The sequence below is a fragment of the Lactuca saligna genome, chromosome 8, assembly GCF_052625555.1.
Source record: "Lactuca saligna cultivar CGN05327 chromosome 8, ASM5262555v1, whole genome shotgun sequence".
In the NCBI taxonomy this organism is placed as follows: domain Eukaryota; kingdom Viridiplantae; phylum Streptophyta; class Magnoliopsida; order Asterales; family Asteraceae; genus Lactuca; species Lactuca saligna.
Window position 1 is genome coordinate 5,538,112 of NC_136424.1, and position 19,441 is coordinate 5,557,552.

At 33.5% G+C, this 19,441-nt stretch overlaps 2 protein-coding genes across 3 annotated transcripts; both read left to right on the top strand.

Annotated features, from left to right (window-relative positions):
- The first annotated feature begins 712 nt into the window (after positions 1-712).
- LOC145010823 (putative protein phosphatase 2C 76) lies at positions 713-4,436 on the top strand. 2 transcript variants are annotated; one of them, XM_078969376.1, is made up of 9 exons: positions 713-1,150; positions 1,928-2,235; positions 2,319-2,446; positions 2,796-2,894; positions 2,971-3,129; positions 3,219-3,305; positions 3,389-3,480; positions 3,716-3,790; positions 3,903-4,436. In XM_078969376.1, exons 2-9 carry the CDS (start codon positions 1,973-1,975, stop codon positions 4,143-4,145), a joined length of 1,146 nt encoding a protein of 381 aa, XP_078825502.1. In that variant the 5' UTR covers positions 713-1,150; positions 1,928-1,972; the 3' UTR covers positions 4,146-4,436. The 2 variants fall into 2 exon arrangements, with proteins under 2 accessions (XP_078825502.1, XP_078825501.1); XM_078969375.1 differs by having other exon boundaries at positions 715-1,041.
- An 880-nt stretch (positions 4,437-5,316) lies between these two features.
- Positions 5,317-8,789, top strand: LOC145011269 (DnaJ heat shock amino-terminal domain protein). The gene is made up of 2 exons (XM_078969955.1): positions 5,317-5,508; positions 6,388-8,789. Exon 2 carries the CDS (start codon positions 6,541-6,543, stop codon positions 8,542-8,544), a length of 2,004 nt encoding a protein of 667 aa, XP_078826081.1. The 5' UTR covers positions 5,317-5,508; positions 6,388-6,540; the 3' UTR covers positions 8,545-8,789.
- The last annotated feature ends 10,652 nt before the right edge of the window (positions 8,790-19,441 follow it).

The following is a 19,441-nucleotide window of genomic DNA, read 5'->3' on the forward strand; positions in this document are numbered from 1 at the left end:
TGATGAAGGAGACAGTGAGGATAACAATAGATTCTAGTGACAGTAGTAGTGGCTGATGGAAGTAGCTGGTCGAATGTAATTGTGTGGAGGAGAAAGGGTACATAGAGGAGACTTCAAATTAGTTGGTGATGCAAGCGAGACGCATGTTGTTATACAGGGGATGAAAATGTTGCAGAAATGCAATCTGATCCGGCAACACATAAGCAGAACATGTGGATAAAGTAAGAGGCGGTGGATGAAAAAGATCAAAATCAAAGAGCTTAATGAAGAGGAAAAGTGTGGAGAAGGATTATGATATCGAAAAATAGAAAGAAAAACAAAGTTTTCTTTGTTTAAAGACAATCAAGGAAGTGCAACGTCTTTTGTTATCTGATTGGAAGCAATGGAAGGTAAGAGGAGACCAGTGATTAAACCTGTCAATCTTATATAACATTGCGACAAAACTCTGAATAATAAAAGATATTACACATAAATTAATATAATTATATAATATATAATGTATTAAGTAAAAAAGAAAAACACCTGACTCCTAACTAATTTTAAAATAACTATTATAAATATTTAAAAATTATAGTTATTCGTGTCTTTCTCTTTTATTAAAATAAATAATCCGTTTAAAAACTAAAACAAATGCAGTAGAAGCTACGGACCCGATGGTCACCCTGTTCGTAGTGGACGCGTCAGCGTGCCACATGGCAGACCTATTCGGTGACAGAGCTCACTGCCACTGCAGCTACACCACTACCCATAAAATAAAACACCCAAAAACGCCCTCTTTCTTTCGCATCCCCTATTCATTGATTCCAATCACATATTCTTTGGATTCAATCTTTTTTTCTTTTCGATTTCTAGGGTTTCAGATTCTCTTTTCAGTTTTTCTTAAATACAACAATTTCTCACTATACTTTTCTTTTGTCCTTCTTTCTGATCTCGCATCTGCATCTCAGATTCCGATCCTGCCTTTTCTTCTTCGATAATTGATATAACATGTTGCTAGATCTGTTGTTCCTTTGCAGTTTCTGGAGCAAATCACTCTGAAAAGTAAGATTTGCAGATTTAGATCACTTGTTTATTGTAGCTTAGATTCAAGGGTTTACGATTCAGTTTGTGGATTCCGTTAACGAAATGTGTTACATTTGACTCGATTTTAGTAAGATTCGTACTTTTTGAGGATATAGCTCGAATTTTCAGATTATGTTTATTTCGTTACTTTTCAATTATCTATTATTAACACATGCGGCAAGTTTGTCCCGATTCCGGTTTAAGCTATTAAGCATGTTAATTTGAAAAAAAGAAGATTGATTGTCAAAGCCTCAAAGGATTTAGCAACGATTGTTCTTTAAGATTATAACTGCAAGTTGATCCCTATTTACTATTTGGGTAAATGTGAAAAACTTGTGCCATTTCCAGTTTTAGCTTTGATCAAATCAAGTCCATCTTACACATGAGGCTTGATATCCTAAATAAATTGTACGTAGTTGAAACTAAATCATGTATTCAAGGATACAGGTTCTGGAATGCAATTATAATTCATGTTTAACTCAACTTGTAGCTTCTTTATCCTGAATGCTCTTAATGTTTGGGGGTTGGCGTTTGCAAATTACATATTTAGCAAATTCAGTGTAGGTAATTGGCTTGAGTGTGACATTGTTGTTTAAGAAGTTCTATAGCAACTCACAAGAAGTTTCCATACATAAAAAGTTGATTTTATTACTACGGAATCATTTGGAAAGTGAAATCATCTCTATTTGTAGGAAATTACCATGCATGGTACTGCAGTATTGCATTACCATGTATGGTAACAGATTACATTATAAAGTGGTTGGAAACTTTTCGCGAACTTATTGGTGCACACAAAAGTTCCTCTTGTGACAAGGAATATGCTGGATTTGTGATGTCTTGGGTCCTTTCTCTTTTGTTTCTTAAGGTTAGAATCTGGATGATAAAGACAAACCAGCTTGTGGAGTCTTAAATGGTATGCAGCAGCTATCTCAGGACAGTAATTGTGCAAGGTGTGAATATTCAGAAAGTCGCAGAGGGGTTGTTGCAGTTTCCAAATTTTAGAAAAGGTCTGAAGACTGTTTCTACAGCAACCTTTTTGTCTGATCGAATATTTCCATCTGGAAGAAGAATGATGGTGGATACGAGTGCAACGGGTAACCAGGGTCCAACTATCAACAAAAGTTCACCAGAGAAGGATGATAATGGTGGCTGTGCAAGTGGAGGATGGAAGAGGTGATTGTCCTTTTGAAGAACACCTGCTATGTTGCTGTTTATTCTCTTTGCTTACATGTCTTTATTGTGTCTTGTATTGACAGTGAAGATGGAAAATTGGGATGTGGCTATTCAAGCTTCAGAGGTAAAAGAGCTACCATGGAGGACTTCTTTGATGTCAAGACTTGCAAGATTAATGGGCAGACTGTGTGTCTATTCGGGATATTTGATGGTTATATTCTTTCTCAGCAATCTTTATGATAGAATCTTTTTTTGGGAGACACTTTTTATTATTAATTAATACGTTGACTAATGCCTAAAGATGGATACGTCATACGTTGATTTATTACTTATAAAGCAGTTTGGGATTAAACGATGGGTTCCTTGAGAAAAAAAAGTTTACTTTTTGGGCTTTCAGTGCTTCCATAAAACTAGCATGCATGTGTTGTGCACGCATACATGATACATTGATGCTTAACATGTGAAATACATTGATGTTATCTTTCTTTTAGACTTTTCAGATGACTCAGATTGAACATGTCTGTTCTACTTCTTACTTGAAGATGGTTAGCTTTGTGTAGGTCATGGTGGTTCACGTGCAGCGGAGTATTTAAAGGAAAATCTTTTCAAGAATCTGATGAATCATCCAGAATTTTTGACAAACACCAAAGTGGCGATAAGTGAGTTCCTATGCCTGTGACTTATATGTAAAAAACGATAAAGAAGAGAAATTCATAAACCTGAATGAATTAACAGGTGAGACTTATCAGCAGACTGACTCAGACTTCTTGGAGTCTGGAAAAGATACGTTTCGTGATGATGGTTCTACTGCTTCAACAGCAGTTTTAGTAGGCAATCATTTGTATGTTGCTAATGTTGGAGATTCTCGAACTGTCATATCAAAGGCAGGAAAAGGTAATTTTTACCTTTTCTATTTTCTTTCTTATAACTTATAAAATATTCCTCTTTAAGTGGATTCATAATTCGTATTACTCAATTGATAGCTATTCCTCTTTCTGAGGATCACAAACCAAATAGAAGCGATGAGAGGCAGCGAATTGAAAATGCTGGTGGAGTTGTGATGTGGGCAGGTAATGGTAATTTTGTTATTATTATTTTTACTTTAAGTGACATTTTTCGGTATATGTTCTGGTTTAATGTTTTTCTTTTTCAGGTACTTGGAGGGTTGGAGGTGTTTTAGCAATGTCACGTGCTTTTGGAAACCGTATGCTGAAGCAATTTGTTGTGGCAGAACCCGAAATCCAGGTAATTGTCGCATAGTTTTTTTTTTTTTTTTAATTGTATAAGTAGTAATATACTTCACCTCGAATGTGTTCTTTAGGTCAGAACATAATTTCCTTTTCTGGTGATGATGCATTAATGAATAATGATATGCTATTAGAAATTCCTTACTGTTGAAAATCACGACTTTTGCATAAACATGTTCTCTTGATTTTTACCGATTGTTGGTTTTTTTTTTTTTTTTTTTTTTTTTGATCAGGAACAAGAACTGGATGAGGAATTTGAATTGCTTGTTCTTGCAAGTGATGGTCTCTGGGATGTTGTACCAAATGAGGTATACAAAGTTATATAGATCTCATTGATTCTCCAATATTAATATTAATATTAATATTAATATTAATATTATATACACAAATGAATAATTCAACATTTCTCATATTTACCAGGATGCTGTGACACTGGCATTGTCAGAAGAAGAGCCTGAGTTAGCTGCTAGAAAGTTGATAGAAACTGCTTTTAGCCGAGGAAGTGCTGATAATATCACTTGCATTGTAGTCAGGCTTTACCATCATCAATCACCACCACCACCTACAGTAGACCCTCAAATCCAAACCGATGATACCCAAACCCAAACTGAAATCCAAACCCAAAATGAGAATGAAACCAAGACTGGACCAATAGATGGCTGAATCCATTGATTTGGTTGGTGTTGTATGTTTGACTGAAGTAGGGTCTGAAGGATCAAGGGTGCGTTTGTGCGTGCGTGCATATTGTTCGTAGCTGTTGATACATGTGTTTATCATCTTCCCAAAAAAGACTGTCTGTCTGTTTGTTTGTTTATCTGTCTGTTTGAGCGCTTATCTTACCCACCTACCTACCTACCCGGTGTAAATTGTGTCTTTTTTTTATCTTATGTTTTTTTTTTTATCAACAATAATGCGACATTAATTAATTATTCAAGAATCTTTTTATTTGCTACATTGAATGGATCTTGCAAACTTAAAACGGTCTTTCTTAATTCTTATATGTTTAAACCAAAAATCAGAGCTCTACTGTCGTGTTGGCTTGAGTTCCACCGTCATTATTCTTGCATGTATCAATGTATGGCATGTTATCTTGAGTTCCGCTGTCATGATAAACCAAAAAAAGGACTTTGTTAACTCCATGTATCAATGTATGGCATGTTAGCTTGAGTTCCGTTGTCATTATTCTTGCATCTAATGGACTTTTATTGTCAAAAATTTAAATGCATCTACATCATTATGCTATCCATATGGAAAAAATGTTGGAATTTGAGCTCGATGCATTCTTCACATACTTGTAAAACAAACAGAAAAAAAGGGTAGAATTCATGGTTAATTGCTTTGGAATTGGAATGGACTATTTTAGAACATACACATAGCCATAAGTGTACAAACACATTGAATATGATCAGGTACCATCTTTTCGGTGTTTCGTTCTTCAATTTACCATAATGCCCTTCCATAGGACGAGGGGCGTAACCGAGTTCATGATAAACGGAAAATAGTTGAGAGTGTTGGTGCTGGTGTTGGTGTTGTATGACTGAAATAAGATTAATCATGTATACTAAAAACGTAAAGATTAATGGTGTAATTTATTTTCTAGGACATTTACATTCAAAATGAGAAACATCACTTATTAATGTATATAAAAGGGTAGTATAGTAATTAGCCTAAAGGTGCATTGTATAAATTTTAGTGGCATAACAACTCTACTCAACCATGGTAAAAAGTTAACCCTGGTTAAGTTAACTGTGTTAGGGTTCACTCCAAAGAAAAAAAAAAACTAGATCGAGCCCATCTGAGTCTACCCATCTTTTATATTAGTGTAAATTCCTAATTTTTTAAGAGATATTTCTTATTGTAGTGGCATATTGAGGGCTGATTGTTCTTCAGCCATTCTCCGAGGGGTTTTTACCAAACTTTCTCTTCGGTCTTTTCCTCTCCCTTACACAACAATTTGGTGGGAAATTGCAAAGGTCAAACAATAATCAAATCCTATGCGGATTCAAATTCCTTCGAACATCAATTGGTAAATTACTCTCGTTTCTTTCAATTTCACTTGCATTTCACGTAATTCGAATCTAGGGTTTGACTTTCGTTTACTCTGTTTTGGGATTTTAGTGTTGATTTGCTTCAATTTCGACTTCATTGCCAATTGTCACGATTACTTTAGTTTTTCAGATTTGCGTTCAGCGTTTTTAATTTGAATCTCATGTTTGTTGTCGCTGTGACACTTGTTTAATTTCATAAGCGACTTTATAAGTTTCGGCTTTTAGGGCTGATTATTAGTTGCTTTTGCGACTATCTTTGTAGTTACGTAATAATCCATGATGTTTTTTTTTTCCGTCTCGGTCGAAAATTTGAATCTGAATTGTTATAAAATGTCTATCTCATAATTGACTCTGATCATTCATTAGTTTGTGCACCTGATGTTTTACTGCAGCACTTCAATTATTATAAATGAATGAGGTAGGGAGATACATATAGCAACACAAGTGGTGTTGGTTTAGGCTTTAGATTTGGATGTCTCAGTAATTCAAATTTCAGTAATGTTGATTGATGTAATTATGTGGTATCGCTTGAAATCCTTAGATAACCTAATCACCTTATGATTCTCATCCCATAAATTGGTATGTGTATCTTGTCTTTGTGCATGAAGATGGGTAGAAGCATGTTAGTGGTTAGTGATTACATTATTAAGGTTGAATTAGAGTAATGTAATTTTAATGCATCTGTTTCACAGAGTTGCAATGTAACTGCTTACTTTTGGCATAATTTGAATCTCTTATACCTAACAGAAAAGATACCCATTCCATCTTAATACCCTCTAGAAAAAGAAAGTCATTTACGATTATACTACAACATGAGATGATGTCTTTTAATTAACATGTCGATTCTGTCATTTCAGGTATCTTGACTTGATTCTTCCACCATTTCTATCACAAAGGGAAAGACCTTGATTTTTAGCCTTGAATACCCGTGCTTTCTCTTTCACTCTGCTCTGAATTATCTATAGGAAGAGAAACCGAGAAGGAAGCATTGAGAGTCACCATCAAAACTCATGGAATGCAATAAAGATGAAGCAATTAGGGCAAAAACAATCGCTGAAAAGAAATTATCTGATAAAGATTTTCATGGTGCTAAGAAGTTCATCTTAAAAGCCCAAAACCTATATCCTAGTCTTGATGGCATCTCTCAGATGTTGACCACTCTTGATGTGTATATCGCCTCAGAGAACAAGATAAGTGGAGAAGTCGATTGGTATGGGATACTCGGTGCAAACCCTAATGATGATGAAGAAACAATCAGAAAACATTACAGAAAGTTGGCTCTTTTGTTACACCCTGATAAAAACAAATCAGTAGGTGCAGATGGTGCTTTTAAACTTCTTTCAGAAGCATGGAGTTTATTATCTGACAAAGCTAAAAGATCATCCTATAACCAAAGGAGAAGTATGAGAGCATTCCAACAGAAAGTTTCAGTTCCAGTTCCACCTCCTTCAGCTCCTGGTGCTAATGGGGCCCACACAAAGCAACCACCTTCAAAGCCAAACAACCGGACTACAACCACCGCCACTAGGCCGCCAGCTCCTCCACCACCTTCCCGCCCACCTCCACCTCCGCCTCCGCTTCGTACCGATACTTTCTGGACAATTTGCCATCGATGCAAGATGCATTACGAGTATCTAAAACTATATCTCAATCATACCCTTTTGTGTCCCAATTGTCACGAGCCGTTTCTAGCCAAGGAAATGCCGCCACCTGTCAACCTCCCGAAACCATCTTCTTCATCTGCTCACCACCATCAGAACCCAACCAACCATGTAAAAACCACAAAAGTCCAGGGAGGCCCTTTCACAAAACCAAATGTCCCTGCAGACCCCTCGGTTGCAACAAAAGCAGCAAGTGTTATTCAGCAAGTAGTTGCTGACAGGTTGAAAAGAGAACGTGAAGAATTCTATGCTAATTGGCCTTCAAAAAAGAGAAAAGCGGATGATGATAGTCAAGGCTCTGGTGTTAAGATCCCGTTTCAGATGTCAACAACAGGGGTAAAATTGACCGGTTTTGAGACAGCTAATTTAAATAATAGGTTAAATAGAACTAGGGAGTTGACTCCATTAGAAAGCCGAAACATGTTAATGAAAAAAGCCCAAACAGAGATTAAAAAAAAGCTAATCCAATGGGAATCTGAGGAGAAATTGAAAGAAAACTTAAACAACAACAACAACCACCCATCAACTCAAAATCAAAAGAGCAAACAAGTTTCTGAACAAGAAAATGAAGAAGAAGAAGAACAAGAAGAAGAAGAAGAACTTGCAATGAATGTTCCGGATCCCGACTTCCATGATTTTGACCTTGAACGCACCGAAAATTCATTTGAAGATAACCAAGTGTGGGCTGCTTATGATGATGATGATGGAATGCCAAGATTCTATGCTTTGATTCACAAAGTTCTTTCAAGAAAACCACTGAAGATGAAAATCAGTTGGCTAAATTCAAAAACCACAGCCGAATTCGGAACCCTAGAATGGTTGGGTTCGGGTTTCCGGAAGGTTTGTGGGGAGTTTAGAATCGGGAGACATGAACTCTACAAAACCCTAAATTCATTCTCCCAGAAGGTTGAGTGGACAAAATCCCAACGTGGGAGTGTTTTGATTTTTCCTAGGAAGAACCAAGTGTGGGCCCTGTACAGAAACTGGTCGCCTGATTGGGACGAGAATGTTCCAGATGATGTGATACATAAGTATGACATGGTGGAGGTTCTAGAAGATTACAACGAAGAAAAAGGTGTTCCGGTCAGCCGTCTTTTGAAGCATGATGGATTCAGGACTGTTTTCCATCCTGTTACAAACAAAAGTGAAGTGACAGTCATTCCAAAAGAAGAAATGTTTCGATTCTCGCATCAAGTCCCTAAATATGTCTTGAATGGGACAGAGGGGCAAAACTGTCCAAAAGGTTGCCTTGAGTTGGATCCAGCTGCTACGCCTTCTGACCTTATTCAAGACACCATTGAGAAAGATGGTGTGAAGGGCAAGATTGGAAATGGTGAAGAGAAGAAGATATAGCTACAGTGGAGGTAAGTTTTTTTTTTTTTTTTTTTTTTTTGGGGTAGTAGTTTGATTTTGTATGGAGGATAATGATAATGACTCACATTTTGTTCATGACATGGGCTGACTATCTGTGAGGTCTTTTTGTGCAAAAAGGTTTTACATTCATGGTATAGAACAGAATAGAATATAATCTGTTGAAAAGATTTGTATGGATCATGATTTATTCCTAAATCTGGACTAACTTCAGTTCTGTTCCAAAACTATTTACTTTTTTTACTCCACCAACAGCTTTACAAGATATTGGAACTTTTTTAGATCATGAGTCTTGATCCTCCAATATTTTTGGGATTTGATTTTTGGTTGTTCAGTTATATGAATATTTAATGTTTTAGTTTTTTTTTTAACCATCATACCCTTATGGTTACAATCTAATCTCACGATTAGGAACCTAGTTGCTGGTTATGTGGTTAGATTGTGTTATTTGTTATGCTGTCTAATCTTATTTTGCAGGTTTTACAAAAAAATTGCTACATTTATATTTTGTTAGGTGAAAACCCGTAGAAACCACAGTTAAGTAGAGATGTCAAGGAGACCAAACCGGGGTGAAAATAGTTGCCTCTGCCCCCAAATTTATCTGTTTCCCCCTTCCCCAATCCTGGCCTTGAATTCTCTTGTTTTCCTGCCCCGGTTTCCCTTGAGAATCCCTTGTTAACCCTGTTTAGCACGAAATCTTCCGTTTAATCGTATTTTTAACTCGTTTATTTCATTTAGCTTTAATATTACACAAATTACTCAAATACACAACATATATATTACACAATGACTACTCTCTCTAATATTTATTGTTATAAATAAAATAGTTTAATATAGGGTAATTACGTTGGAGACCCCACTTGGTATTCAGGACAAAACTTCTCGTTCCCAAAAACTAAACAGGGCTAAATCCCTCCCCTCATCCCACCCTTGAACCCAGAAATATTACTCATTTCATCCCGTATTAATAGTCAATGTTTTCTTTTTGTTTGTTCTAAAGTAATAGTCTACTTTTTAAAATAAATATGTTTTTTTTTTTATCATAATATAACTTATTATTAGTTAAATTACTATGAAATTAAATGCAATAAAATGGTAAAACTGTTATTTCATTTAATAAAATTAATAGTAATTAATATTTTCTTAATCCGTGCTTTTTTTGTCGGTGGACAAATTATTTTGGGACAGATGGAATATAAAAATGCTTTTGTACAAAAACGGGGTCCAAAGTGGGTTTTTAACATCCCTACGGTTAAGAAAGGAAAACACTATTGATATTTTAAAATGGTAATGACAAATCAAAGATTTATAAAAATTTATTAAATTACAAAGATAGAAGCTTTGTCTATAAGTTTATAACGATTAGTTAAAATTAGTATATATTGTTCTGAATATCTGATCTACGTTTTATATATGTAGACATTTGTTATAATTATGATTTTATAACGTGCAATATAAATTTGTATAGTGTAGGAAAAACATACAATAAATCATGGAAATACATTGTTATATGACAAATTAAAAATAATGATAATGTAATAATGTACATAAACACAACACAGTCAATTACAAATTAAAATGATGAATGAAATGTGATTTACTGAAATTAAGTAAAAAATTATATAAAAAACTTAAAATCTACAAATTGTTTATAAAATTATAAAAACTTTTTCATACACAATATTGGATTGTTGTGTTTGTAAGTCTACCATCTATATCTAAAACAATTTTAATTATTTTATACTTTGAACTCTAGATAAAACAACATACAATTACCCATATGTAAAACAAGATCTTTGAGAAAGATTGTCCTTGACTTTTATAATATATCGTTGCAAAACATGCAACCGATGTTTATAATTTGTCATTGCAAAACATACTAATTTTTTTTTTTTGAAATTTGAAGAATTTTAGGACTTAAAAGATATTCTTGGAAAAAAAATTAAGATGTGTTTGGTTGTAGAAAATTGTTTTTATTTTTTAAGAAAATATTTTCAGAAAAGAGTTAAGTTTTCATTTCAGTTTTCAATGAAATTTTAGAAACGTGTTTGGTTGGAACAAGGGGTGAACATAGGCGGATACCCGGTTAAATTTGACGAAACCGGAACAGGTGGTATCGGTTCTTAATATTTTGGAACCGGAATTGGAACCGGCGGTTCTGATTCCGGTTCCGGATAACCACTTTAAAAAAAATTAGAAAATTTTAGTTGCATACAATTGTCACGATTAAGTAATAAAAGATCTATGATTGTTAATATATAAACAATTTTATCATGTCCAGTAATTCGCTTCCTCATGATGATACATTGTCTTGTTTTACATATTTTATCATAAAAATAAGGCTAATAATTTTGTTAAAATCTATTGATTCACAAAAAGTATTATGATATTCATACATAGTAGTTTTAACTGTTTAATAACGAAGCCTCAACCTTTTTGTGCTTACGTTGATAAAATAACTTGGCAATGTTAACATGTTAGTGCTTGAGTGTTTAACATTGATAAAATGAGTTGTTCTTTATTGAACTTATTGTCACACGTCACAAAAATGACTGCTATATTAGGAACAAAGTTTATATAGTTCACAACATTCTTCAACACAATCAAATACACGACATTATATATATATATATATATATATATATATATATATATATATATATATACACACACACACACACACACACACACACAATCGGTTCAGACGGGTACCCGGCGGGTAGCGGTTCAAAAAAAATGAGAACTGGAACCGACAGTTCCAAGGCGGTTCCGGTTCCGAAAGCGGGTACCCTGTTTCGATGCTCACCCCTAGTTGGAACAAGTAAAGTTTTCATTTTCCATCTTAGAAATTTGAAAAACTGTAAAAATCATTTTTCTAATTTACATACGATTTGGAAAACTAAAAATTTTCATTTTCCTAGAAATTTTTTGGAAGTTGGACGAACCAAACACGTTTTCAATATTACTTCTAGATATTATAACTGCCATAATAACACGTTTGCCCAAATATATAAAATGTAGTCTAGTGTCATTACGTAAATTATTTTTTAATCAATGTTTTTCAGTAACATAACTAGATCCCCAACTTTTAAAATCAACTTATGATTTGGCAGACCTGACACTTTAAAACAACATACAACTGTCCATATATGAAAGCATATTCTTTAAGAAACAAATCAACTTTCGATGAGAACTATCATCGACTCTTGTTAGTGTATTCTTGAAATAAAGCTTTGGTTTTCAATATTATACAAATATAGTCTTTAATCATAAATTTACAAATACTTCTTTATATATAATAATGGATGCTATGCTGGTAAGTCTATAATGAAATATTATTAACCTTACTAACAATTCATTTGCAAATCTACAATCCTTATCTAAAAATTAACAATCTTAATTCTTCCCTACTTTAATAAGTGTTCATGTATGGAAACATATTTGCCAAGAAACAAACCAACTTTCTACAAGAATTGTGATTGGCTCTTATTAATTGTTATTACAAAACATACGAACATTGGAAATTGTCTTTGAAATTTGAAAGATTTTTTTTTTCAGATAGAGTTAAAGACATTTTTGGAATTAAGGTCTGGTTTCCAATATTAGACAAATATAATCTTTAATAAAAAATTTGCAAATATTTTTTTTGCATATAAATATATAATAATGGATGTTATGTTGGTAAGTCTATAATAAAATATTATTAACCTTACTTACTAACAATTCGTTATACCTAGTAATATAATATTTTCAAATACTTATTTATATATTACAAAAAGATAGAAAATCTTCCACACATATTTGTAGTATCTAAAAAACATTTTCATGTAGTTTGATTTGAGTTTTAGTATATTTGTATTTTTGGAAAAGAATGACAACTTCAAAATGAAATGTGCTTTCAATAAAGAGGAGATTGGTAGCATGTATATACCTTAGCTAAATAGGTTCCCATAAAGTCGGGTAAATGAATTCTCACCCATGAATAATAAATACCCTACCTTGTAACTAATTATTCTTTTTGTAGTTGACTTTCCATAATAATTCAACTTTTTAGATAATTTTATTGTTTTTCCTTCAGTACCTATCTAATGATATTTCTCTGCCTCTTATTTATACAAATTGCCTAAGAATTATACAAAAAAATTGTATTGACCCGAACTTTTTGTCATATATTCTATGAGAATTATCAGAGTTTTATGTACAATGCAGAATTCTAAAAAAATTAAAACCTTACATCTCAGGACAAATCACAGGTTTACAATAAAAATCTACATAAAATTTAGAACAACAAGGAAAATACGTCAAATAACTTACTATCTAAGTTTTCCTTGTGCTCTTGTCTTCTCTTCTGCTACAACGGCTGCTACAAATTGAACCTGCAAAACATAAACATCTACAACATCAGACACAATGTGTCTGGTAAGTTATTCTTCTATCCTTTCTTATCTTTCATCTTTCTTCTCTATCATATGCTCTATCATTTAAGTCTTTTTATAATAACATACACTTCTATTCGTTTCTCTTCTTCCATCTATCTCCTTTGCTCTTCTCTAATCTTCCTCTCTATTCTTCCTCATCTCATCTTTCTTTTTCTACCATCTAATCTATTTCTCTTACTTTTCTCTTAGTTACTTCTTAGGCTCTTATGATGATCTATCCATATTTTAACTTTATCTCTAACTATGTCTCTTTTCTGCTCTAACTCTTTCTATGTTTATTGCTTTATCCCCTCTCTACTCTTAGATGCCTTCGTATACTCTCTCTCTCTCTCTCTCTCTCTCTCTCTCTCCCCTCTCTCTCTTTCTATTTTCAACTCTAAAGCCTCAACATTATTTTCTCATTTAGACCCAAAGTGTGACTATTGTAAAATTCAAGTCATTCTTAGACTCGAACATCTCATATGTAGCATGTAGACATATCATATACTAGACCTAATAGTAGAAATTAGGTCAAAAACTTCTTAAAACTTGGAGTCAATTAGAAACAAAAGCTACTATACTCAATTTTTATATAGCTCCGAAATCGTCCAATTACTTATAAAATGCCAAAGCTCAATCTCAAAACTTTAACACAAAAATCAAAAAGCTCAAGGATAGATTGAATACCCTAACTTCCTAATTGGAACTTATGAAGTGCTTAACTAATTTAAGTATTTTACAAAATCAAATAAATTAAATCATGATATGATTTAATTACAAGTTGGAAATATTGTCCACGCATCACAATTTGAATTATAAACCAAAAACATAATTCAAACATTCATCTAATCAAACATTCTCATTTTATAAACTCTTATTTCATTATATGAAATATAATACTTATGTTTATAAAGTATAAATTATAAGCCAACTTATTTATCAAAATGATGAATTAGAATACAAGAATCTATGGACTTATTTCTAAAAACAAAAATACATACCTAAAAACCAACACATATAACATTTGAAATTTATTAAATTATACCTAAAGATTTATAAAATGCTAAAACCAAAATTTTTATGAGATCAAAAGGTATGGAGCGGGAAGAGGAACTGCACCCCGAAACACAGTATTGTGGGTGTGGTTTAGGGGGTGCAGGGAAAGGGTGAGGGGAGGCTACTCCGCTCTCTCTCTCTCTCTCTCTCTCTCTCTCTCTCTCTCCTTGTGTGATTGGTCAACCTTTTTTTTTTATTTTTTTTATTTTAGTTTCTTTACTATTTATTGAATTATATACTAACATATTTTAAAAAAACATATATCAAAATTCATGGTTTTTAATTCTCTACAAAATGCATATAATATTTGTATAAATATATATTTAAAAAAAAAAATAAATAAAGGTAGTGAAAGGTGACCATTCTCTGCCTTTTGGTGAGTGAAAAGAGAGTGAGGGAAAACTGAGAGAGTGAGGGAAAACTGACGTGACACTCAAAAAGTGAAAAGTGAAAGGTGACCATACCCTCCGTTCTAAAAATAGTTAAGAGATCGTATTTATTAAAGATATAAATTTCAAAGCCTCTTAAAACCCTCTATCCCTCTCCAAAAATTTGGCCATGCACAACCCGCAATACTCTTTCTCTCTCTTTCTCACTCATTAAACCTTAATCTTTTATGAAAAATCTCAAGGTTAGATTTTGCATGTCAATATGAGAGAGAAAAGATGACCTTAGAAGCAAACTCTAAAAGAGAGACTAAACCATTCCATTTTCATACATTTAGCTACATTTTTGGAGTTTTGTGACCCATTTTAGTGAAGTATAACACCAAAGAGACGACGAGAGAGATAGAGACAAAATTTCACTTTCTCTGTTTCTTCTCTCTAAGAACACCACACATACTCTCTGTAACAACCCAAAAATATAGTCCAAAAAAAGTCGTTTTTTTAAAATCATTTAAGAAAACCATAACCCGTCAGAGATCACAATAAAATCATAAGTTATGTATCTCAAATCATCATACATAATGCTGTATCAAAATCATGTCTCAAAATATCAGAGTCTAAACATCCCAGGATGCAAGAATGGTGTGTGCACTGCAATCATCCCAAGCTCTTCCCTTTGCTACCGAAAGTACCCGAAACCAAAACAGAAAACTGTAAGCACGAAACTTAGTGAGTCTCCCCAAACTACCACATACCATACACATATAACATGCAACTAGGAGATACGGGCCCCACCCACACTCCACTAACTGGTAGATACAGGTCCCACCCACACTCCGCTGACTATGAGATACAGTCCCCACCCACACTCAGCAACTATGAGATATGGGCCCCGCCCACACTCAGCTGCTATGAGATATGGACCCCGCCTACACTCAGCTATTGAACATACATACATTTATTACACAGACAAAAAGTATAACTAAATCTATCAATCAGTAATATATATATATATATATATATATATATATATATATATATATATATATATATATATATATCCGTACTCAAATAAGGCTATGGGATACGAGCCCCACCCACACTCGGCTAACTAGGAGATATGGGCCTCCCTTACATTCGGCTACTAATCATACATATACGGGCTGACCTTGGTTTGACCCATTTTACTAGAGGAAAACTCACCTTAATGTCGTGTCAATAACTGAAGTGTCTCCGCTCCGCGACAAGCTTTACTCAGACCTAAACATAGAAAATACTTAGTGATCACTTCACATTCAAGACCCCTTTACGGGCCAACCTTAGCCAAAGTCAAAATCCAGTCAAAGTCAAGGTCAACCCTGAGTTGAACCAACTCGTCAAGTCACTCCCTTGACTCGCCGAGTTCCCAAGCTCCTCACTGACGGGACATGAAGAGTCAACTTGTCGAGTCCTTCTATAGACTCGTCGAGTTCTGTCATTCACCAAATTGGGACAAACCAAGCCTACTCGTCGAGATCCTCCATGTACTTGTCGAGTTCCTTTGTCTGTGGCTTCATCTCAATGGATTAAACCCCAAATCTTCGAATCTAAGCTTCATACTTCACTTATACCCCAAAAACATCCTTTTAAGGGTAAAGTTTCCAACTTTACCCATTAAAACCCTCACATAATGGTTTTGGATCAAACCTTAACTCCACAGGACCTAGATCTTGGTCCACAAGCTACCAATACTTCAAACTAAGGCATATTCACTGAGATCTATACTCCAAGCATTGCTATAACATGTAAATCTTCTGCCTTCCTCCTCCATTTATGGCCTTTTGGGCTTAAAAGGCCAAGATGACATCATAAAGCTTACATGGGGGCTCCTATGGCATAAAGTTTGCACCTTTATGCCATAATAGCCATTTAAAGTCCTAGATCTGGAAGAATACCTACTTGGGTTGTCCATTCTCCACATGCTAACATACTTGGACCAAAAAACCTCATAAAAATGAAAATAAAATATCTAAGAACTATTAAGCAAGGTTAGGACTTGCTAACCTGAAAATTTAGCAAATGATGTGTAGTTTCTAGATATACTCTCTCCCTCTTGAGCCCTCTAGCTTCCTCTTCTTCCACAAGCTTCAAGAGTACACAAAGATCACTCAAAATGGCTCACCACCTCAAACAAAGCACTAGAGTTTCGTGGATTAGGGTTTGGGACTTGGAGGTTGTAAATGAGGCTGAGGGGTGGGGATTAAGATGCTTAAATAGGATGCAAAACCCCGAAATTAAGGTTCCATCCTGGCAGCCCTACTCGTCGAGTAGGTAACCTAAGTTCCCGCCTCCATTCTGATTTCAACTCGACGAGTTTGGGGCTTCCAACTCATCGAGTAGCTCTACAAAAATGAATAAATTATAATTAAATGCGTACCAAGAACCAGGCGTTACACACAGACTCTCTCTCTTTCTCTCTCTCTCTAAAAATTATCCCCCTTTTTGATATTAAACCCATAAAAATTTGAAGATTATTGGGTGTTCTTGAAGCCCAAAATTGAATCTAGGTAAGGGACTTCATTCTATCATTTATCCTATCCGTTTAGATGCAAGTTCTAACATGTTTTCTCATCATTTTTGGATTCTATGCCACTCCCATGGCTAGAATTTTTCTTCTATCTTAATGTTTATAGATTTTCACCATCACATGTTTCATGAGTTAAAAAAATCCATGATCAAACCTATGTTAAGATCTTGATTTAAGCCATGCATGTGATAACTTCAAAAATCGGCTTCTACTTCTTCATCTTCTTCAAACTTGTTTTCTTATAGTTAAAATGGTTTTTAGAACATCATGGATGTGTTTTGACACCATGCATGTGTAAAAACATTGTTTCATGGTCATAATCTTAGTACATAAATCGATTCTCAAGTTAAGAACATAAAACTCATTTTAATAGTTCTTAAGAAATAAGATATTGTACTTGGATGCATATATATATATATATATATATATATATATATATATATATATATATATATATATATATATATATATATATTATGATTTAAAATCTACTTGACCTTTGGAAACATGACCATAACATGATTGGATCGTGATGTCATTAAAATATTTTCTCAAAGTAACGATTAAACTCACTTTTCCAACCCATTAGGATACATGCAATCTGCTAGATTTCTTCACTTGACTTTTAACTGTCATATCTCACTAATTTCTTAACAACAAAACTGAGATCTTTTTTTAATATAGTAATATGAGTTATATTTCGAACCAAAGTGGTCTCACTGAAAAACATTAAGATTTCAACATTCAAACAATTTTTACAATATTGTTGCTCCAACACTTCTTTTGTGAGTACTAGTTTCGTGTTTCATGTTCAAGAGAGTTAATCATCATTAAAAATCATTGAATAGTTATTTTGAATTCCTAACATGTTAAGCTAATAGAACCTCAAATATTATGGGTTAAAACATTGTTGAAATGTTGGTACAAAATCTCAAATTTTGAGCTCAATTTTCTAGTTCAAACACTAATAAACACTTACTCTTTTATTTCATGGGATGTAAATATACCATTATGCACCAAATGAAATACAAATATAATTTTTTTCAAAGAGATTATGATATTATCAAGTTTTTTTTTTTTTGTAAAGTTTCAAGTGCTAAAACTTTTTTTTTTTTTTAACAAAAATGAGTATTTTAGAGCCATAAACTCCAAAAAAAAAAAAGTACTTCCAATGGTCAATAAATTATGGAAAAAATTCCTAGATATCTATACTGAGAATTAATACTCTATGTACAATAAAATTTCGTTTGGACGCTATTTAATAATTATTTTGATTTTCTTTGAATTGAACATTGGTAATTTTTAAAACCAGATTATGCTATTTCTAATGACATTTTAATATTTTTTCACAACTTCATGACACTATAAAAAAGATAAAAAAATTATTTTGAGACTTTTTTTATTAACATTTGCAATCTTTCCATGATTTAATGAATCAAGTGGTGGAAAAATAGCTAGACGTGCCTAAAAATTAAGAAAATTTACATGGAAGATAATGACTATCGTTAGAATTATTAATACACCCCATAAAATTATAAATCCCATTAGTAATCACAGGACAAAAATTGGGAATCATCAATTGAAATTTTTACTAAACTAAAGGGTTCATAAAATTATAATACTTCAGAAATTAGTTACAATCTATGTGAAATTTAATTTGTAACCCGTTCCAGGTATGAGTTAATTTCTAAATCTTAAACCTTCATTTTTGGTTGGCCACAACGTGGCAGTATTCTTATGATCACAGGAATTACATGACCCGCCATGGCGTGACCATAAGTGCCACGATGTGGAAGCTATTTTTGGAGGAATTTCTAATCCTTGGGCTTTGGGCATATAAGCACAAGTTTTATAAAGAGTTTAGTATGTAAAAGAGTTTGATAAACATGTTGAAGTAGTTTGTTTGAATAAGCATTCAAAATTATAGTAAATCCATTTGTTTGATAGTTATTAATCACATGTGATTGATATAATAACTATAATGCTTCAACTTGTATCCACCCCCCCTAAAAACATTTAAAATGTAGATTAAGGGGTATGAACTCACCTGTAGTGAGTGGTACGAATGAAAGATCAGTTTGCAGGATGCTAAGTGCCAATTGAAGACTTTAGCACAATGGATCCTAAATAGCATATAATGACACACACACACACACACACACATATATATATATATATGTATCTAATTAGTGTTTATAACATCAAATCATGAAATGGAACAACCTTAGGGACTAGGCAACACTTGTAATGAAGTGTTACACCACATAGGGTTGCATATAAGGGGTGTAGGGCCTCACTTTGGAGTTTACGGACCAAATGCTAAGACCCCCATGAGTTTACAACCCATGGGTTTATGGCCCAATGAGTTTACGACCGTAAACTCATGGTATTTTGTACCATTTTGTGTGATAAGGTCTAATGGTCCTCCAAGAAGCGTTTCTATTCATTAACTT